Source organism: Serinus canaria, chromosome 6 (assembly GCF_022539315.1).
Source record: "Serinus canaria isolate serCan28SL12 chromosome 6, serCan2020, whole genome shotgun sequence".
Taxonomy (NCBI): Eukaryota; Metazoa; Chordata; class Aves; order Passeriformes; family Fringillidae; genus Serinus; species Serinus canaria.
The window spans coordinates 28,675,818-28,699,824 of NC_066320.1; the positions used below are offsets into that span (position 1 = coordinate 28,675,818).

General features: G+C 36.8%; 1 protein-coding gene across 1 annotated transcript in view; it reads right to left on the bottom strand.

The window, feature by feature from the left end:
* Positions 1-24,007, bottom strand: part of PDZD8 (PDZ domain containing 8) — a 52,642-nt gene that overhangs the window by 24,955 nt on the left and 3,680 nt on the right. The window contains exons 2-3 of the mRNA XM_009087152.4: positions 10,424-10,546; positions 6,308-6,410 (exon numbers count right to left, since the gene is read on the bottom strand). Coding sequence (XP_009085400.3) covers positions 6,308-6,410; positions 10,424-10,546 — 226 coding nt within the window. The remainder of the gene's footprint in view (positions 1-6,307; positions 6,411-10,423; positions 10,547-24,007) is intronic.

Below are 24,007 nucleotides of genomic sequence, written 5' to 3' on the forward strand. Positions count from 1 at the left end.
GTAGGGAAACATTGCAACATCACTAAAATCCATGCACATGAGTAAATTAGCTCCAATCCAGTTACTACCTCCTTAGTAAGAACAGATCCCAGCCTCTTAATCTGAAAAAAACCCTACATTAGGAAAAGGCTAACTATTAAAAAGTTATCAGAGAAAATATATTTTAAAAGTAAACTAGGGGGCTGAAGAGGAAAACAAACTACAAACCAGTGAGAATAGAACCAGCTTATTTTTTCCAAAGGTGGCTGTAGATATCTGTGTTTAAGTAAGTCACTCCCCTTTCACTTAAGTCATGTGAGGCAGCCTCCAAGCTGCCAGCTCATCTGGCCATGCAACTTTGCAATAGGATGTAACAAAATAATTGAAAAAGCGATTCCAGAAATACTGAATTACCCAGGAACCACTTTGTGTACTCTGGCCAATAAAACATTGTTATCTCTCTTACAATACGCCATACTGTTTATGCAAACAAAGTTAGCTTTCATGCATCAGCCATCTATTTATTTAGCAAGATCAGCTATCACTGTAAATCAATTTCTTTGCGAATGAGAAAGACAGCTGCTGTAAAACCTACTTAAAACTCTTTGCTGCATTCAGTATTTGGACCTGTTACAGAACAGGCAACAAGAATAAGGGGAAAAAAAAGGTCACCAGTACTGCATCTGGTGACACTCTGAAATAGTCTTCACTTTTACAAGCATTTCTAAGGAAAAGGTATAATTTACTGTAAATAGCTACATATCTTTAAATATGTACCTGTACATTAAAAAAGTAAGACAAGAAAAGCTTACAACTGACAGTCAAACTGGGTACTATCAAGGATGATACATAAAATAGTCAACTGAAAGGTAACTCATAGAATCTCTACTACAGGTTGGCTATTCCATGACTAAAAACACAGCAAAAATTAGTTTATTTTCAGATCAGGTCTGTAAAAAAGTACTTAAAGAAAAGAACTAACCCTTACTAAGCCTGAAGTTTCATGTAGCTTTTGTCCTGAAACAGTCATACAGAAAAGTCTTACTAAGGACAATTCACCCAACATAACCAACTAAAAGGCTGGAGCCTCTTTCATGACTGATGAATCAGGAGGTCACTGCCACGTTTTCAGAGGTCAACACCTTGCAAAACATCAGCTTGGAAAACCTCAGCTGGATAGACAGCATCACCAAAGGCATCTGCAACACAACTTGACTACAAAATCTAATGGAGCTTTCAACTGGAATAAGGTGGCTTCAAATCAAACTTTTTTCACTACACAAGACAAGTAGCTGGTTGCAGAACTCCTAAATCCAAGGAGCATCAATCAGCCTTACTGGCAACTCTTAGAGTAAGAGCTGGGGATGGGGAAGTGCAAGAACGCAGAGAGCACTAAGCACTGTTCAGCACAGCTTCTTCTCACTCAAGTGATTTTATCCATTAATCTTTCCATCTACTCTTTTCAATTTGAGATCAGCGAGTCAGATTTGTTGCAAGCAGTCAATGTCTGCAGCACTCCAGGGAAAATCACAATGTCAAATTTGGACATAGGGAGAAAAAGGTGCAGAGAAGGGAAGCCCCAGCCTTGGATGCACATGCTGCATTTAGGACTGTCTGCTGCCAAATGCCAGAGTGGAGCAATCTCTACTTTCTGCCTGGCCCAGCAAGGGTGCTCATGGCCAGGATGCAGCACAGGCCAGCTTCTGATGAGCAGGTAAGAAGTTCCAGGTCAGGCTGTGACTGAAATAATGAAATTGGGCTCTAAAGAGCTATCTGAATATACACTGAAATAAACCCCTCTGTCAGTGGGGTTTTGATGAGTTTTTTTTAATGTTCACATTCAACAGTTTCTAAGTAACAAAAAACTGCAGTGCATTTTCACAGAAGGTTGTTCATTAAATCACAGTAAAATTTTCTGAAGCCCCAAGTCAAAAAGCTTAAATGTTTAGGATGAGACTGAAAAAACCTGATGGCCTTCAAGTTTATTTGAAAGACAGATTACACAATATTATGTAAGGCTCAAATCTCAGAACTATTCCCCATTGTATTTACAAATATTACCAAGTTTTACAAGATCATGAATTTTCATAAAAAGTGACATTTTCAAAAAGCTTTTCTTGCTTTAATCCTCCTTCTTTCTTTTGATAGGATTAAATGCTGAAATGGCAGGCTGTTAAATAAGCACAGTGAAATGCCAACTGTGAGGCATTTAACTCCATGTATTCACAAATTAACATTTCACAGTTGCTTTAAATTTTGACATTATAGTTTAGTACCTTCAGGCAACTCATTTCAGAAGGTGCTGGATTTGATTTACATTATTTTTCATTTTAGATTCATATGTTATGGTACTGGAATACCTTGAAGTTTCCCTTAATCCCTGATAAAGGAAATTTACTTTTATGAAAAGCTGAGAAATATTGCTCTTTTTTTCTATATTGCAAGGTTGAAAGATGGTGTTTTGGTCCTTCCCCTTGAGTTACTCCAGTGCTGATCACAATGTTCAAATGAACTGGAGAAAACATTAAGCAGTATTCATAAAAAAGCACTGGGATGCTAATCTTAATTCTTTAATTCCTTCTATTATTAGATTACTGCAGGAGATATTTGTGTGATTCTGAGACAATCCTATGTGCCACCATACGTGGCATTTTAGATAGAAATTTTTACTTTGCAGAATATGAAATCCAGTTTCAGTATTGCTAAAGTTAATATTTATAGAAGGGATTTGAAAACATCATAATGAAAAACCCTACCAACAATAAAAAAGCCCCAATACTTACTGCCTGTAAGAAATAAGAAATTGTGGAGAAATATGAACCCATGGCTATTCTTGCAGTACCACATCAGATAACATAGTTGACACCAGAGTGTAAAGGTGTTCCCTCCAATTTTTCTGGGGTTATGTAACTTATTTCATGATCAATAATGGTTCTCTTGTGCTCCTGAATTTATATAAAAAACGACTTTAAGAGAAAATTTGGAACAGATATATTTTTGGTATGCAGTGAGAACCTCTCCACATCACTTTGGACTGTTAAAACCAATAAAAAGCACAAACCATGTACAGTATACATAGGTATAAGATTATCAGAAGATACCAATCTCTTTGCAATAGTTTCTACAATTTCTAGAAAACTACTTAATCTTTATCAGAAAAAAATCAGTATGTAGATAAAAGAAACATGACTACCAAGATTTGCAATGCAGTTCATAAGAATCAAGATTCTCACTTCAATACAACTGCACTTTTGAGTTATTCTTCTCTACAGAGGAGGATCCAGAGAAAAGCACCAGCATCTACAGAGTAGTCAATGTACAGGGTACTTACAAAGCTACCTCAGGTCTCTGCCGCTCATACTTCAAGTTCGTCTCCATGTCCATCCTTCTGCCAGTTGTACAGAAAGCAGATTGTATTTTAATTTTATAAATAAATAAATTTTGATTTTTGCTGAAAAATGTTGTTCTTTCACAAAACTGCACAGGAAGAGCTGGTACTGGTAAAGATTCTCACCAAGGGTAGAGAGAGCCCAAGGTTTACTCTGAACAGATGTGCTCCAAGGGAAAATAGAACAATTCTCTTTGTTTGTAGAAATTAACCTGGCACTGCTGACTTCCAGTCCAGTGGACACACCCACCCACATTTATGACACAGCCTCCACTTCATATCTACAAGCATGTATCTCATGATTTAGAGATATCCCATTATTTAACCATAGAACACCTGTCTGCCAATCCAATGCTGCTAATGCTAATTACTGCATCCTAGCCATACATCACTTTTACATGGCAATGCACTGATTAATCTTAATTCCAGCATCATGTACTACTAATTAAGATATTTAAGGATGTGTAAATGTTTTACATGGGAATGTGCCAAATCACTACCTGAAGTCTTACTCGTGTTTCAGATTTGACAAACATAAGCCTGAGACACCTTTGTATTGTAACAGACACTTCAATAATGCTCCAGATATATTCAATAACACAGCATCTCTTTTCAAAATCAATTGTGACATCTACTAACGTTCCATAAATTCTGGGATCAGATTAAAGTCTTGCCAAAATTCATTACAAAGTATTAAACCTGTCTAATCTTTTATCACTACTACTAACACAATAAAAAGAATGAAAATGTCAGGAAGTATAGAAAGTTATGAGAATTTTCCTCAGGAACATTGTAGAGCATAGTCTGAATCAGGGGATGTATTGTCATGCCTTTGTGAGGCTTTTATAAATTAGACCCTGTTAAACCAGAATGTACCTTTAACTTTTCTGCTATTTCTCTTTTGTAGTTTCTGAAATTGTCAATTAGTCTAACTTCATCTCGAGTAAGTATTGCACATGTGAGCTTTGCCAGAAGGATTTAATATTAAAAAGCTATTAAGTATTACCATCAGCTGCCTCATGGTTAATATTGCATTAGGGCTAATAATCATAACTAAGGATAGAAGTAAACTTTTTTTTTGGTAAAATAACACAATTTTTTCATTATAACTTTCTATTTAACTACTCACACAGTTAATATTCTTGAAAAGAACTAAGTTCCAGTGCTAAATGTGTAAGCAACACTTCCTATTTTGTTGAGGACCTTGGAAAATACTCTTACCACACAATGAGATGTCCTAACATTATGTAACTTAGCTTGCAAATTTAACTGGATTTCCTAAGAAAAGAGATTTCCATGATTTTGCTACATCTGTGGAATAAAAAGCAGTTCTGCAAGTTGCTAATTTTCAGTTTCCATATTGTACCATACTAAGATTTCAAAAGCAGGACCTTTAAACCAGGCCACCATTCCAGGGGCCTCAAGTTCAACGTGGTTGGGCACAGTGAATTCTCCAGTGCCAGCTGAGCTCGGGCTGCAGCAACCCAAACTAAGGAGTCTCTGCTCTGGCAGTGCTTGAACCCACTGAATGAAGGACTGCACCACAGATGCACAAAAAAACCTCTGTACATTGAGGGCCAACTTTCCAAAAACTTAGGACATTTTTAAAAACTGCCATTTCATTTAAAAACCTGCCATTTCACTTTAGATACTGACACTGAGGATGAGTTTTTGAGAGCCTCCCCGTGAGTACTTTTCCATAGTTTTAAAACGGTCCATTCACCGTCACTCCTTTACTCCTGCTGCCATCTGCTGTCACAAACACATCAGTGCCACAGTGTCTGCAGAGCGTTTTTCCTTTCCTCTGTGTAAAAGAATGTGTTGTAACACTGCTGCTCAACCTCTAAAAAAAAGTCACATGCTCATTTGTCTAGAGGAGTGTACTGGTAAATCAATGCATTGCCACCTTCACTGTCAGAGCATCAACCCTGCAGATCCTGTGCATGTTTTCATACACAGCTATTGCTCAAAAAGGGGCTATTTGTCCCTTTTTGGCAAAACATAACATACATAAGCTGAAAACAAGTATAACAGCATTTGTTACAAGGATTTTAGACCCAATGCAAAGTGGAATTTAATGGTGGAAAACTGAATGAGATGTTGAAATTCTGGATCCTTGCTGCTCCAGTGGAAAACGATGCTGGTCTCCAAACACAACTCCAGTCAGATGCAACAAAGGCAAAGGCTTAAATTAGTGGCACTCAGCAGAGAGAAAATTCAGGGCAGGGATTTTTGTTCCACTGATTTCCTTACATGAAACCAACTGTTAACATGAAGCTTTTAAAAGCTTTGGGGGTTTTTCTTCAATAAGCACATTAAGTAATGCTTAGCACAAGCCCAATTCAATTTGATTACTAACACAATATCCCTCTAATGTAAAACTGAAAGGCTGTTTCATACATCACACCTCTTCTTTGAATAAAAAAGGTCATTCTCACTCTCACAAAAAAAAACCAAAAAACAAAAAAAAACAAAAAAAAACCAAAAAAACAACAAAAAAACCAAAAAGAGGCAAGCAATCTGCAGGCTGTATGCTGCTAAACTCCTGTTATCAAGTGCAATAATTAGTAAAACATTACCTTACAGTACTGGCCAGGCAAAGACAGGTAAATCTTACTCACTGCTTTCTAAACACTGCCCCACCCAAATATAACAAGACTATAAAATGTATGTTTTCCACTCCTTGTTTTAATGCAGCTGGACAGCTGGCAGTATATTCAAACCAGGTACAGTTTCAGTTGTGAGAACTGAACATGATGTTATCTATACACGGTAATTTGCCAGTGGACTAAAAAGTAAATAACTGGTCTGCTATGTTTTGGGTCTGTTTTTTTCTGTTATGTCACCCGTGTCATTGCCTAAAGACACACTTTCTAGACAATGTATCAAGTGCATAAGACAAAGTGCAATATGCAAAGATGACACCCCCTTTTTTTTTACCGTTTTAATAGAACTTCTTGATTTTTCTTCCCAAACATTACTGCTCAGCTCCATTGTGCAATGAACATTTGTTTCTCTTTCATAGGATCCAAACACCAGTAACCTGAAATAGAAAAGCCTGTGGTAAGAACTGTGATACCATTGCATATAACCCAGATATCACAATAAATTCCCTGTTCTTCATCTATTCACTATTATTAGCAATGTGTATACCTAGAAGTCCAGAGAGAACAGATTGCAAAGGCACAGCCTTACACTAAAGGAAAGACACTGCCACCCTCTAGTGGAAGAACTCCAAAAATAAAACTTAACAGAATTTTTTAGCTAAGGGTCTTTTTTTTGAATTGACTTTTTTTCCTAAAGTGTTGTTCTCTTTTTTTTTTTTTTTTGGGGGGGGGGGGGGGGCGGGGAGGGATTGGTTGGTTTGTTTTTAAATGAAGTTCAATTGACATTTTCCCATAAAGGCCTTTTGTTTTATTTTAGGAAATGCAACAATAGTTACCAGTCTTCCACTTTAATCCTAAACATCACAATGTGAAGCTCTTGTTGGTTTAAGAGAGTGTTACTGTAGATTAAAGTCAGTTTACTATTGCTTATATTTGTATTTCACTAAACTGGGATCCTCTTATCTATGATTTTTGTAACATTTATAACAAAGAGTAGTTTTTCATGCATGATTCCCTCTTCCTGAGGGCTACAAAACTCTACAGACAGATATTAGTAATAGAGGAGATAAAAAAGCCCAGACTATAAACTTTAGGCTATAGAACAGTAATCAAGTTGTTCACAGCTTATCTCACAGTAGCTGGAAGCAGATAAATATTTTGGAATAAAAACTTCAAACAAACCTTACTCATTCAAAAGAGCAGTCAGATTTTAATTCCCCACTAAACTTTCTATACACACTTCACAAGAACAGTTTCTAAGCTTTCATCCCAAGTATCTTATTTGTGATTGTGATGTGTTATACAACTCTTTAGATGACGCAGATACAAGCTGTCAGAAAAACATGTCCATATTCTCTGTTTATCTTGACATTATTCAATAATATTTCTAGGTTAAATATTTATAATCAAAAAGTCTCATCTTTCAGATGTGGAGATTTGTAGTAAACATCCTTTGAAAATTAAGTAAAGCTATTGAAGACAACTTTCACCAATAATCAGAGCTGGTAAAATTAAGACAACCCCAGGATAAACACCACTCTGACTGTGACAGCTCTCAAGCTTGCTTCTGCTCATGTAGATACACTCATAGGGAATTCTTCAGGGGCACTTATGGCCCCTCTAAAATATCAGCACAGGAGCTATTTTGCTGTACTGGATAGAAAAAACAAGCACATGAGATAGCTCAAAACGGGAATAGAATAATTTTTAGCCAGAACTGCAACATAAGCCACATGCAAAACCAAGAGCCATACTGAGATTTCACCTTACAGCAGGTTAACAGCACCTTCTAATCTGGTGTAAGGTGAACAAACATCAAGAGGCAGCCAAACTACACGTTTAAATTTTAAAGAGCACTTCATGCTGGAAGTTTGGAGCTCGATTTCCAATTTCAGAAAGACAAAGGTAAAATTCTAACTTCTGCTACACTAAGAAAATCTTTGCTTGCACAGTATCTCCATTAATATGCAAAGAAAGGTGCTGCACCCTGTAAGACAGCTGCACATAAAGACTGAAATTATTACATTTGAATAATATTAAAGAGATATCTAATATTAAAGAGATTGAAAAGTGCCCACTTTATGGCACAGTTTTGGAAGTGTATTCTTGCCTAATAAAATCAGAGTTTATTACCTTTGTTACTTTTTTCAATGTGTTTCCTGATTAAAAAAGAAACAAAGCCAAAATTTAACAGAATGTTGCTTTGTTTTTCCCTTTTTCTTAAAAGTTTTAAGATAACAACAGATAACATTTTTGCAACAATTCAGTTTTTTGAGGGCATTGCACTTTTTGAGAACTTGGGTTTTTTGCACAGGTCAGATAGACTTGCCAGATATATTCCTTATTATTTCTTTACACCAAAGTTCCTATCCTTTCATTAATTTATGAGTAAATTTAATTTTTCTTTCAACAGCATGGCAGCAGAAAATTGCCATGGTCAAGCCTGCAATTAGAAAAGAAGTGTGAAAAGTGCAAGAGAATAATTTAATTAAACAAGCCATTTATAATACAGAAAAAGTTTGCTAAACATTTTACCATTATAGTTTCATTACTGATCTCCAGACTTAAATGGGAGAAGAGCAGAACTCTGTTACCTGACTAGATGGAAGAATTCTACTTCCAAATTCTGTAGAGAAGTCAGAGATCATCTACTGTACTGAGAAAATATAAAACCTTCTGGGGCACTGAGCAAAACTGAAAACCACATAGAAATTAAAGTGATCCTTCATTCTGAAATGAGAATGAGAGGATGAAAAATGTTTAGGTTCCTATGGCAGATCCAAATGCAAAAGCCCTGGATGTCAGCACACAGTGCTGCACTGGGAATTGGCCCAGCCAACCTTCACACCACTCACAGAGGGCTGATGAAAAAGGGAAATCTGCTCACTGTTACTTTTGTGTATATAGCGTATGTTTCTTCTCTCACATCCAAAATTCTCTGTTTCTCTTTCTACCTCATCAATATCTTCAGATGCAAATTTACTCCCTGAGGGACTCTAAGACAGCAGTTGTAGCTGTTAGTTCAAAAAAAGAATGGACAACTGGAAGATCTGAGGAATTACTGTGGGTCCAACAGTCAGACATCTTGGCTGAGAAGTGTCTGTTGAGACAATTTCCAAGTGTGTTCTGAAAAATTCCAAGCTGCATAAAACACTTGGATTATGTCAGACCTGACAGATCAGCAACTCCATCCTCTCCCAGCCATCTGATAAGCATCTGTGACAGCTGAAAACACTGAGGGTTCAGAATGATGTCAGACTGAGCAATCTGAGTCTCAGTGCAAAAAACTCAAGAGTTGATGCTGCACAGTGTTTCAGATTCAGGAAAGACAACATTTAAAGATTACTTCCCAATCCAAGAACAACTGTACACAGTGCAAGGTGGTCATTCTGGCCCTCATGATAAAAACAACATCACTGGGCTGAAATTGAAGAATTGCTTTAATGAGAGATCAGGGTTCTCTTACTCAGTACAGTCAAAGGGGAAATGCTCCTGGTGGCCAAGGAATGCAGACAGTTATTTAGTATCCTTGGATCACTCACAGAAAACACCACACAGACAGGGAGACAGGTAAGCAGGAATTTTATCACCAAAAAAAAAAAAAAAAAAAAAAAAAAAACCACTGGTGCCACCACAGAACACTTAGAAGCAGAAGAATATCTTCAGGAAATCCTGACCATTGATAAACTACATTAGTACAGCAAATACAGCTCAAGTGTAGTACAGTGCTACAGAAAAAAAGTGAAAAGAGGAGTTGATATGGGAATACAAGCAATGAAAAGAACAGTTAAAAAAAGAGTCTTTCTGCAGAGCAGTTTAGTTCATAAAGAGTAGAACTGCACATGATTAGATCAAAGCCTCAGCACTGCTTGGATAAGATCTAACATAAACCAAGAGGCCTGACAAAAAAATCCCAACAAACCAAGAGCCCACACACCTTTTCTCCAGCTTTGAAGAGAATATTGTCTTCAATGAATGGAGGAAATAGATTTTATTTCTTTCCATTATTTACTCAAGACCAAGACAGTAAATAATGCCTTATAAAAGTGATTTGGATTTGTCTAAGTAAGACTGAGTGAAACAATTATTTCCCTTTGGTTACATAATACAGTAATATAATTACAACACTCATATTGTCCTGGAAAGAGACCCATAATTTGCTATGGAAGAAAAGCAAACCAAGCAAACACAGATTAGCTTGTAACCAGGCAAAATTCAGAAAGGCAAAGGCTTGCCCCCACACAAGCCCAAAGTGCCTCAAGAAAGTAACTGCAACTTTCATTTGTTAATTTTTACTTCAAGCAAAGCACATTTTGTGGTTAGAGTGCAATCATAACACCAAAGCTGCCAGTTTGCAAATGAGAAATGCCCTACAACTATAATTACTACAAACTGAGGAAACACAGGTCCTTGCTTAGTCAAGGATGAGCAAAAGTGCACAAAAATATACCTTGTACATTCAATTAATGTGACCTTCAGTCGACCTTCTGTCAACAGAAAATCCTGTATACAGAGGTCTCGATCTTCATATTCATCAGCTGGCATTAATTGACATGGGAAAAATGGCTTGAACCTGAAAAATAAAGAAGAAATTCTCTTAATTCACATTACACAACATGAACACACAAAAATATAAAAAAAGGTAGCAGGACAATAATGAATCTTTAACACTCTTTAAAAAGAGAAATACTGCCATTCCTATGTATTCACGGGTCAAAAGGAATGAGTAGGAGCTGCTAAAGCTTTCTGAATGCAGCAGACTGGGCAATACCAACAAAAATTGCTTCATAGGCATAGACTGAGTTACATTTACTAGCACAGATAATTTATAGGAAGTGAAAAGCTGATAAAAATCACATGGCATTTTTATGATTGCAAACATGATTTAACACAGGAGTCCTAGTGCAGTAAATATCTTACCAGGTCTTTAAGTTAATCTGCATAAACATCACAGCACAGAAAGATGAAAATGTGCCATGATCCTAAAGCTTAAACTTTACGTGACAGTACTGTTGGTACAACCTAATGAACAGTTCACTTAAGTCACACAGATTGATTCTTCTCTCAATTTGTAAAAAACTTTAAGTGGCTCTTCTTAGCCAGTCTTCTTCCATAAAAATAAAGATACAGGTATTCTAAACATTTGCCCTTGAGCTTTATTTCCCTCACTGCAGCATGTGATTCACAGGAAAAGCAGCTCATGTTCAAGATAACTGTGCAAAACACCAGCTATCTCACCACATAATTCTCTCTCTTTGATTAGAAAATGCTGAGTTATAAATACCAATTTGGTTTTTGAGTGATGGTGCTCTGGTGTCGGACACAGCCCTGATCTGAGGGGGGAAGGAGGGGGAGAGGCTGCACAGCTGCAGCCCCATCACATGGCTGACACACACAGGCAACCCCAACAGCAAGGGCCACAACCCTGCACAAAGAATGATATCACAGCATCTGTGCTAAAGTTTTTAAAGAAAACCAAAAACCTCTTAAAGGGTTTTTCTTCTTTCTGTCTTTATTTATTGCTCTCATTTCCCAGCACTGCCTTGTGCCTTGGTTTCCATCCTCTGTCACTGATGCAGCCTCCCAGCAATTATTTGTCTGGAGACTCACAAATAGCAGGAAAGGAGCAGCAGAGCCTGCAGGATGGCTCTGCCATTTCATGAGAAAGAACTCTTTCATAAGCACTGTTTGCTCAACTATCAGAGGCATCTGCTTGTCACATTCGGAGATCACAATATGTTCAGGAAACAGTCACATGGAGCTGAACTGAAGAGTTTCAGAAACTCAAATAAATAATTAAGCATCCTTTAACTGTCAGCACACACTTTGGGAGGGAGCTCCATGCTCTGATTCCAGACACTTAGGTTCTGTACGAGCAACAGCCTCATACAGAGCCATGAGAAAGTAATTTCTTTTGTTCTCTTTGTGAATAAACACAACTCAACACTCCAGCTATTTTCCTGAAATCCAATTCAACTTCTAACTTTAATTTGGTTCCAAGTTTCTCCCTCATTAACTCCTTCATAAAAAAAAAAAAATGAAATATGTCCCATAAAAATACTCACTTTTAAATACTTTTTTTAAAAAGTCTTGTGCATAAAAAATATGAGGCTATTAAATCACTCTGGCCACGTTTAGGTTTATGAGTATACCACAAACAACTAACTCAAAATTTGCCTTGTTCAAGTACTGACTGATCTGGTACTTTATCATCATCTTCCTTGATAGCTCTTGAATTACTAAAGTAATAGCAAACATCATAATGGTAGGGAAAAAACCACCAAGATGACCCCACTGTTTCAATTCTGCAAAACTTCATCCCAGTTCAGGGCCTGGTCACCTCCCCACCCAGACTCACTCCACGTTTCTCACTTTAAGCACAAGCAAGGGTACCCTGTTCCTGTTAGGAATGATTTTATCCCCTCTAAATACAGATTTAGCTAAGATTTTGTTAGGCAGAAAAGGATGAGTTAGACAAGCACACTGGAAAATAACAATAAGTTCTGAGTGAATAGGTACTTATAGGCTTGGTTTATTTAAGCACTAATAAACTGCTTTTCAGTTAGTACCAGCAACTGCCAATATTCCTTCTCTCAAATCTATCATAAAGATACTTTTCCATGGGAGCATCAAACTAACTAACGACAACCATTCTGAGCTTCAGTGGCTAACTGAAACAAGATTTGTGGCAGGCAAAAAGAGGATTCAGTAGGTTACCATTAGCTCTCCCAACTTCTGCAAATACCACACCTAAAAGTGTTGGTATTTCGAAGGTCTTTCGCTGATGTACGCACACATCCTGCAGGACACCTACAAGAACACAAACTTGGACAATCCTATTTTATATGCTAAAAATAAGAACAGAAAAGCAAAATAACAGACTGAAACATTCCAGTAAGGATGCAGACGTATCCACCTATACATTCAAACTAGAAACATCATCCTCAAGTGACTTCAGAACCAAGCGTTATTAGTGCAATACACTGTAAGCCTTTGCTGCAGCACAGAATAATAAAACAATCCCCAGAAAAAGCTATTTCCCTTGCTAGATTAAGACAATTCTTACTGTATATTTGATTTCTATTTTCAAAATCCTTTTTTAAAAATGTATACAACACTGAATTAAAGAGGAATTAATACTAAAATCCCAATACAGTTATATACATGAATATATAAAACACTTAGCAGTGCATGAGGGACTTGGTGCAGCACTACTTAAATTTTCTACAAATACAGGATTAAAAGGCATCTCAACATCATGTTTAATTTTCAACAAGCACTTATGTTCACATTCTTATCACAACTAATTTGCAAAATCATTAGCAAAAAAAAGAAACACATCACCTATTTCCATCAGCACTAGCAACGTACAAAGAGCTAAATATCTCATATTAAATGCATTTTTAATGTTTTAGTGCTGCTCTGGAGCCTTCCAAATTTATATCATAGCACTTATCTATTTAATTTACAGAGTTTGTGCTTCTCCAAAATTAAACATTGTACAAATTACTATTTCCTGTAGATTTCAATTACATACTAGGGAATTGAACTGTTGTTAGAATATTTAAGTAGAAGACAATACTATTTATTTGGAAAGACTTTCCCACTGGGAGCTGGTGAAATAATACAGACCCAGACGGGGACTGCTGGTAACAGGGTGGGACCATTCCCTTGTGTTGTATAACCACAGAGAGGAAATCCATGCTCCCAACAGGTCAGGCATCACAGGCTCTCCCATCTTTTTCCCCATGGTAGGAAAAGCCTGTGAACTTCCCCACCTTTTAAAAGCAGGGCACACCTTCTTACAGAGCCATTAGCCTTCTCCTTCTGTTTGGCAGGACTGCAGCAGGCCAGCAATGGATGCTCCCTCTGCAGAAAGTCTTTGAGTGTTTTATATGAAATGCTTATCATGCCTATTCAACTTCTTTTTAAATTACCAGAGTCCTTCCACAAACTCATCTTACTTGTCCAAAGGTCTGAAATTCAGATAGCAGTCTTAAGAAAAAGCAAGCTAAAACTTAGCATTAATATGAAGAGGAATATCCATCAATCATGTGACATTTAAGCAAATGAAAAAATCCCAACCCTACAAAAACAACAGTTAAAAGAAGATGTGGTGCAGCAAGTGTTTCTTAACAAATATTACAAGATACAAACAGCAAAAATTCCTCCTTCACATGAGGAATTAGATGATTATAGTGAAAGTAATTAAGATAAAATGACTGAATTATTTATATAGGATTAAAGGTAGACACTAAAATAGCACAATACTAAGCTCTTCCATACACAAAGCACAGCAAAAATGTTTCCAGCCACTGCAGGCAGTGTCTCCTTGACTTGAAGCACTTCTACACTCCCTTCATGCCAGACTTCAGAGTCACTTCAGTGGCTCATTCGTTCTCCAGTGACTCATTCCCTCTCACCACCACCTCCCTCAAAGCCTAGATCAAAAGTGTATCCAGAAAAACCCCGAGCACAGGAAGCTTCTTCCCTTCTCTTCGAGTGCTTTCAGCCCTGGAATGGGAGAATTCTCCCTTCCAGCTGGCAGTTCTGGGAGGCAGAACTCCTCTACTTGGACCAAGTCTGGATTTGGTGATTTCATTTTAAAGATGTCTGACCTACATTCCCTTTAATTTAAATTCACTATTCTGTGATGATTGTTTTGTGGTACTTTAGCCAATTTTTAACAGAAAAGAGGACAGAAGTCTTTTATACCTTAGTTTCATTATCTTAATCCCCAAATTAACTGCTTACCTCAGTACCTACTTAATGATATTTTTACTTGCATGAGAAAATCTATTGAGAACTAAAAAAAATTTATTTATCCAGTATGATAACCATATGCTTCTGTGTCTGCTCACTGCTTCAGTTAAGAATATCCAGAATTACAGTAAAAAAAAAAAAAAACAACAACAATTGTTCAGAGCTAAACAGAGCCAGAAACAAAATTCAAAAGCTGTCAGTATTCCATCTCCTACTTGGCGAAGTAGAAAGTCTTATGGTTTCATTTCTAAGGGCAGAAGGAGGTGGGATTTTGTAGAGCTTTTGCTAAGAAGTGAGACTATTTTTCTAAAATAAGTTATTGGAAAAGTTTTAAATTATTCTCTGGTTCTATAAAGGAAGTTTGGTATCTAAAACAGTGTTTAAAAGTACTGAATATCAGTTTAAGACCACATTAAACACTTGAATTATATGAATCCCAGCACTACTCTATTGACAGAAAGATAAATTTTCAGGTTTGGGAATTTTGAAGTTACATTAACTGAACATTTGAATTTTAATAAAGAGCAAAAAAAGATTTTAAACCTCAGAAGAATCAATCAACCAAAACTGCAAGCATCTTCAGCATAAAGCAACTTTGCACTGCAAGTCTTGATTTTCATCTAGAACTTGAAGCAAAATTCTATCACAATCTAAAGACAGAATGTGTTTAGAAGATTTCAATTTTGCAAGTGCTACTGTATGTGAAGATTCTTTTATCTAAAATACTGTTGAAAGAATAACTGCTGGATTTATTTTCAGTTTGGGGACTAATCAAAAGGTTGAACTAATTATGCAACAGAACTGAGTCATTTTTAGATTGTTTTTCACCTGAGTCACAGAAATACAAGTCAGGTACTAGTAAAGCATGTAAACTTCAAAGGGGGATTGAGAGCAGATATTTTAAGATATAAAGAAGTCTTCTATTCTGACAGTGCATGTAATTGAAGATTAAGTTTTACTTCTACAAAAATTCTAAAATATCACAATCCACTCCTAAAAAGACATGATCACCTTATTAATATATTTAAAGAGCTTATCAACTAACATTTACACTTGCCAGGTATTACAATGTAAACAGCTTACATCATTCTTCACACTGAAGCTATAAAAATGAGGTTTATCCTTATTTTGAACAAAAAAATAGTAGCAGTAATGGTTTCTCTATAGATTTTGTTATAGATTTTACAGAAGCAATTCTCCAGCTTCCAATAATTTCTCAAGGAATAATGCTGCTGCTGAACTTTATCAGTATTTACACTCAGGGACTAGAATAATTCAAATTAAAGTAGATTTCTGAAAAAATAAGACCTATTTCAGCTTTACTCACAGCCATGAAAATCTGGCTTAGAAGCAGCCTGAAAAAACTACTGCAATAAGATGGTGTTTATTTTCTAGGAAGTTTTATGGTAAACTGCAAATCAGGTCTAGTAATCCACCCACTGTCTTACAGGATATTCTGCCACACACATGTAGGAGGTTCATATACACAAGGTCTCAATATATGAACAGTCCCCTTTTTTTTTTAAACCAAGATCTCAAAAGAAAAAAAAAAAAGGATGTTACTAGTCTTTTTTTTTTTCTTCAAAGAAGTTTCACACATTTCCAGATTCTTAAAATAGTCTTCTTTCTTCTCAGTAATTCTGAGGTATATCTGGAATCATACATTTGAGACAAGACATTTCTCAAACTTCAATTTGTTCTTTACTTCCACAAGAACAAATAAAAGAATAAATGAAAACAGTCTAGTAGTTTCTTTTAAAAAGATCATAGATTTTTTTCTTGCTTATATGATAGAAATTGCAAATAAAACATGGACAGTCTTAATGATATGGTTTTACTGCCTGCATTGGAATAGTCACAGGTAAAAAACCTAACCAAAAATTATTTCTAATCACCACAAACCAGATCAACTTGGTCATGTGCATATTCTTTTGTATTTCAGGAACACTTCCCAAATTCTAAATTCCAAAAATACTGAAGCAGCTTTGTTAACTCAATGTAGTCAATGTCTGTTTGATCCCAAAGTTTCCAGGTTCTGTTGATTTAAATTAAGGAATGAAAATCCTGCTGTAGCTCCAACAGGATGAAGACAAATTTTCCCTAACCAAAAAGCAGAAATTGTTGTGGCTTTGCTCCAAATGGGACAGAAAATACAGAATATGCTTATGTTCATGTGGAGCTGAAAGAGAAGTATGTGTGGTTTAGCAACCAGCTTTTAGGCATTCAAGGAAAATAGCAGCAGGAAAAAAATAACAAAAAATAAAAAGCACACACACAAAAGCAAATAAAACCCAGGCCACCCCAAAACTCTACCTTCAGCCAGCTGGATTCGAGGTTGGTCCCAGTGACTGAGGCAAACATCTGCTTTTGCTCACTTCAGCAGAATGTTCTCCCATAAGGATGTCTGAAGTCAACAAACATCACCTGTCTGCAATCCTGCTTAGAGCAAAAAGATGCTGATGTTCTGTGAGAAGTCTAAGCTCTGAACATGATTCACTCATTGAGCTGAAGAGTTTTAATCCTCTGCTCTAAACCCTAGCCTATACCCATGTGAAATAAAGTGACATCTCCTAGGCTGCTTAGACAGAAAACAACTGTCTCACTGCTGAAAGCAGTCCCTGACAGCTGCAAACCAGAACTGAAAAAGTATTTGTATCTGCTGTAAATTCTAGGCAGGAGAGCTTCCCAAGGTTTATCCTCACTCCTCCAGTAAGTTTCAAAAATACTCAAACTGCAGAAGATTCTCCTCAATCTACATTTATCAATTCACTTCTGACAAGACAGAAGATGCTCCAATTCACAGCCTGAGAGCTCAGGCTTAGCAGCAGCATTTTCAAAGCTGATATGACTGCCAGCTCACCCTAAAGCAGGTTTGCAGAGAGCTCAAGGACTGCAGTGGTGGGGAGGGCACAAATGGAGCCAGGGACACACCATGGCCATGCACTTGCCAGCTGTCCCCCAAGCAAAGATGACACTGCAGGAGAGTCACAGCATTTTATTAATAGACCCACACTGTAAACAGGATTAAGTAACACAGAAGCTCAGTCTGGACATGACCTGTGGCACCATGATGACAATCAAACACAGGAAGGGTTTGTCAGGTTAATTAACAGGGAGGACTCCTGCACTTTCCAAATCCTGCATCACTCATGGCACATTACACTTAAGACTTGTGATTACATTTGGTAGAAGCAGCTGCTCAAATTAGGAATTTGGATACTTTCTCTAATTTGCCCTTCATTCAGAGGAACAGAGGAAGAAAAAAAAACATCTAAATTTTTGCAGAATTGTTTTAGAACAATACCACTGCCTAACACTGCTGTTCCCACCCTACCTCCCTTTCTAATTCACTGGGCTCTTTGCTTGGAAACACTAGGCTTGTTTTGTTTCTTCTAACATATTGCATGAACTTTTGTTAGCAAGTATATGGTTATTCTTTAAAAAACCACCAAACCACCAAAAACCACACAACTGGTGAAGTTTCTGTAGTCATTTCCCCTGGTTAATTACTTAGGAACTATTCACCAAGACAGATCATTCAGAGGTGATCCAAACACCACCAGGAAGCCTGGTGCCCTGCCACCACCAAACTGGGATCTTGCACTTCTACTCTTCCTATTTGAGCTCAGGCAAACAGGAATAATGGTTTAATAATAATTTAAACCATTTACTACAAAAGTGACATTCATTATAAAGCCCATTTTAATTTTTACTACTCAACGGGTTTCCTTTAAGATAATACACATAAAACTTGTGACACGATATTTTTCACAGGTTTAAGTATAATTTAAAGCATTTTACATATGTGGTAGTAGTTACTACCAGTATTACTTTCTTCATTTCACTGGTAAACACCCCAGTCTTGTACTTACATGCCTTTACAAAAGTATATTGTAATATTTGTACACATTTCCTTCTGAGTGAGCACGTTTCATAGCACTTTTGCCATTGACACTGATGCAGGAAAATATCCTGCTTAGCATTAGGTCTCAGTAAAGAAAGTCAGGAACAAAGTATGTGAGTGTTATAATTTCCATTAGATATCATCAGATAATTTCTAGAAGACAGAAAGAAAGAAATAATGATTTTGAATTTACATCTCAAAGTGTCACTGTAAGTTTTTCAGCGAGAGCAACAAAAAACTGCCAAAAAATTAATTCCCAAGTGATTATCCTAATTTAATTTTATGCTTGTCATATCTGGCAATTAATTACTGCTTTTGAGTGTGTGTAACAGTCTGATTAATTATCAGTGGCTGATCACTGTAATACACTCTATTTCAGACAGAGCTTTATGGCATCTGGGAAGCCTTCAAAAATGTGTGAACTGTACTGGTGTAGTACAATTCCTCATGAAGGAGCTTTAATGGAGGAGACACTGCTGCTCACATTCTGCTGAGCTCCAGCAGCACTGAACAGCAGAATTAAGATGTTATAAAGGTAAGGAAAAAAAAAAATAAAATCAAACCAAGCAGCTCTCCAGAGCCCAGCTAAGGATTGAACATACTTTCTGTGGGTTTTTTACCTCACAAAATCTAATGTTTTCCCCCCCCCTTTCTTTTATTTTCTGCTACACCCAGCATCTCCTGGCAGTTGGCAGAGCTGTGTTTGGCCACAGAGAGGTCTAAAACACTGCCAGCCTCCAGCTGGATCCTACAGGAAACAGTCCTGACAGGATTTAACTCAGCAGGGCTCCACATGGGTAGGGTGTGCTTAGGGAATCAGATGTACCCAAATGGCTTTGGGCACGTGTAGGAATCTTCATCATCACATTGGATCACTGCTTGTTTTCTGGATGAAAGGATGGTTTGAGACCATCACACAGTTTTCTGCAGTTCCACAATTCAGGGATTTTAACAGACTGGGGTAACACAAATTATCTATTATGTGAGTTGCTAATTTCTCCCCATACTTCGTTTAGAAAATAAAGCTTATTAAGTGTTACATTTAAAGTCTTTTACTGTACTCTAAAGAAAAAATAATATCAAGAATACCCAAATGTTGCAACAGTTTTAAATCAAACAAGTGTGAACATGAACTGCAAACACAGGAGCATACTGGGTGACTTTAGGCCATCTCTGCAGCAATGCAGAATAAGCAGTTTCCCACAGAAAGCCAGAACATGAAAGGATGAGTACCAACAGTGAATGCAGCAGCTTGAGGCTGAGCTTCACCAGCACTGCACTGCTCTACCCCACTAAAACCCACTGTCCTTACCCAGACTGCTTTTAAGAGTTTTCTGATCAAGTGCCATTTGCCAATAAAAGATTAACTGTTTCGTGCATTAATAGGTTTGACAAAAAAGCCTCCTACATTTTTACATCCTATGAACTACAGATCTCAGTTAAATTCTATCTTTTTCCTTGAATTGAGCTCCTTCAGAAAAACCCAGTGTTCAGTTCCATGTGACAAGTGGGGAACACTAATCATACTGTCACAGAGTCTAAAAATCATAATACAGCCTGTAGAAGGGGGCTCAGAACAGCCCAATTCCAGAGCCTGAACACACCTCCCTGCTCCAGCAGACAGGCTCAGAACCTGTCCACATATTTCTTAGAATCCACACATTTCTCAGGTGCCTACAGTTCGGTAAAATGATTGATTCTGATATGATCTATATCTTGAAATAAGCTACCCTTAAAAAAATAAACACTACTACTGCTTATTTGATATTTATTTAAATGCATTGAAAGCAACACAGATCAGGACAACTGAATTAAAAGATCCATATTTGTGTTCACTGAGCAGCATGGTCAGTTCAAGGGCAGAGTCCAGATGAACAGAAATGTGGTCTCGATGCTGGTGCATGCAAAACAGCATCAAATATTAAATAAATCTCAGCAGATTCTCAGAGTCTTTATTCACTACCCACATGAAAGCTCAGTGCAGGACTAAGATCAAGTAACTTCTAACACAAACTAGTGAAGGATTAAATGTGGTAGTTTTCTTCACATTATTATTGTAGTGTTTTATATACTGCAAAAGAAAGTAAAGAAGAAAAGCTGAAGGAGGTCCTATTTTCATGTCAGACCAATTATGCCTGTTGGATTTCCATCTGCAGCAAAGGCAGATGCTAATGACCAAAACATATTCCTTTATCCTGTACCTTCATCCCTCACTCTCTCCAACTGAGATTTTCTCTCTGCCCCATACCTCTGGTCTCCCAATTTTTTCACTAATCCATCTCAAGTCAGTGATGTGTTAGTTCCTCAACCTTGCAGGTAAGAATAGGAAATATAAGATTTGTTGACTAACCATAGAAAAAGGCTCACTCTTAAGCTGAAAAGAATGCCACCTGTATGCTGGGAAATGTCTGGTATGTAGCTGGTCACTCATTACTTCTGACTTTACTATGAACAAGTTTCAAACTGGCATTCTTTCAGAATTCAATCTTTCCAGTATGAAAACTCATGAAGTGCTGGAGCACTTAGAACCAATGGATTTGAACTTGCTAGCTATGTAAGATTAACATGGAAAAAAAAATTAAATTATTTGCTATTCTGAGGTTTGGTTGTGTTCATTGTGTCTCAGGTTGCCTACAGACCCATTTATCCAATTCCTCTAAGACAAACTGTTTCTGCACTATTAGGATAATCTTCCAAGCATGGAACTAGTGACTACAGACAGATCTACTTAGTGAAATTATCTCCACTTTGCCATGACCAGAACAGTCTGTGCTGGCATCATTCAGGGCAGTATCTCTGAGACAGTCTGAAAATCACAGTGCTACTTTAACATCAACTTTTACAGAGCAGAAAAGGACTCAGATCCTGCAGGGTTTTTATTGCTTTTGTACAGTAGATAATATTTGTACCTAAAACAGGTGTGGCATAAAAAACCCCAGTAAACAGAACCGACAAACAAACCACCCTTCTTTCCTATCAGCAGCAGTAGGAAAGAGAATGCAAACAGGAGTGTCTTACAGATTTAACTAGTGAGAGATTCCTATCAGCTACTGCAGAAATCCACTCAAAAAGGAAAACCCTCCATTTGCAGCAGCTACAGAGAAAGGTCTCTGAAGCAAAGACATGATCACACTCCCAAAATCTGATTATTTCTGGTACTCCTGCTTCATCATATAAATAATACATGCTTTTTTTTAAAATTTCATACTTTTTCCAATACCTCAATTTTCCCATCATGAAGTAATTTCTATTGTAAAACACACTTCAAATCAATAGCTATTTACATTACTTCTAGGCTTAAGTTTTGCCAAAAATAAGAAATTAACTACTATATAACTCTCAAATTGCATTCTATAATGGTAAATAAAAATAGGCTTGTCTGATTGTTCTTCCCAGAGAAATTCAATATAGCCTCAGCTTCCAAATAAAGCATAAAACCATTTAACATTACTAAATATATTGCAAATTATCAATTCTAAGGACAATTCATGTTGAAAGTGGCCAGAGGAGGTAATCTAAACACCCAGTACAGAAATGGTAGGAGCAATGCTTTGAGAATACTTACAAAGTAAAGAGTTATTCCCCTCTGTGGTAGCATGCATTAAAATACAGCAAACAGATTTTCTCAAAGCAGACTAGTATCAATTCATAATAATTGGGTTTTTTAATGTAACAAACTATGAAACAAAGTGTTTCTAAAATATACAGAACTGACCCGCTGCTTAACCAACACCTGGTCTGCTTAGAATCTGAATGGATGAACTTGTGAGATGTTTAATTTAAGAAAAAAAAAAAAAAAAAAAAAAAGCACCTGTCAGGTTTTTTTACATCATTGCTTAAGAAACACCAGGAAGTTAAATTCTGGCAGAAGAAGCACTTTACATATACACAACAGGCTTTGTATCTTCATTATGGCAAAGTGTATTTTTATTGCCTAGAAGGAACCCAAAACCCAAACCTCTCCAAAATCTAAAAGCAAGATCAAGAGCTGTGCAAAAGAGCAAAAATACACCCAAGTATTAAGAACAGGCTGGACACAGCATAATCAGTGTACTGATAAGCCTGAGGTGAGAGAGGGCACAGCAAGGCTGTCACCATAAGCAACTTAATAAAAAGTTAATGAGCAAGGTAGAGCTCATTAGAGAACACAGATGAACCCATGACTACTGCAACAGCACCATCAAGCAAGGAGACAGACACCTGAAATAGTCCTTACTCTGTGCCTCTAAAGCCTATTAACCACTTTAATAGCCACTGTTAAAAGGACATGATAAAGTTAAAACCAACATGAACAGTGTCTATAGCATTAAAGAACTGCTTGAGTGCATACAATGAAAAACCAAAGGCTGGACTCAGGTTACAAGATAAACTCCACTTTGTGCTGATAGCATTCACTGCCCTGGTCCATTAAAAGAAACCTACATGGAAACAACATTGTATTAGGTTTTTCCCACATCTGAACAAGACACTGCTCTGCCATACCAAAATGTTTGCAGAAAAGCTGTTCACATTTCTATTATAAAGCAGGAAATACACTAATATTAAATACAAACATTAAACTATTGGTATTATCAATAGAATTGCACAAATCCTTTATCAATGATGGGGAAAAAAAAAAACCAAAAAACAACAAAACATCCAGCCTACATTCACTGGATTTTTACCAACAGCCAGGCACTTCCTCAAATTCCACTACACAAAATAGCAATTCCCATTCAATAGCAGAGAAGCTACAAAACAGGGTGTTTTGCCAGATACAAACACATTTATTAAAGAGACAGAGAAAAGTGATTACATGCTATTAGAGTAAAACACAAATTACTACTTATTAGTTTAGACATAAAGTACAAACCTTCTTTTTCAATTAGTAGACAATTGCTTTTATGGAGAAAAATGTGTATAAAATGCTAGACAAACTTTAAATGCACTAACTAGGCTTCATTGCCTCTCCCTATAGACTCTTAGGAGTGAAGCAGGAATGCAAGATGCCTTTTCCTGCTTTCAAGGTACAGTTATGCAGATCACACAAAGCCTATAAAAATGGATGATACCAAATATGATCTTACTCTTCATGGCTGTGCTGCATAAATTTTGTACCTAACTGGAAATAATACTAAGTACTTGTGTAGTTATTTGGCTGAAGCAACAGACAGTGCACATATGAATATACATTTTTTAAATACAGTATTTTGTAACAAAACAACAGAGAGAGGAGGCCAGAATCTGCAACACAAACTTAGTTATAACATGTTCAAAATCAACAACTGGCAAAAGTTCTCTTTCTATGCCATTCACCTCTCAGTAATAACCTAGAAGTTGCCTAATGAAAAAGACAAGGAAAATGTCATATTTTTATATACTAATTAA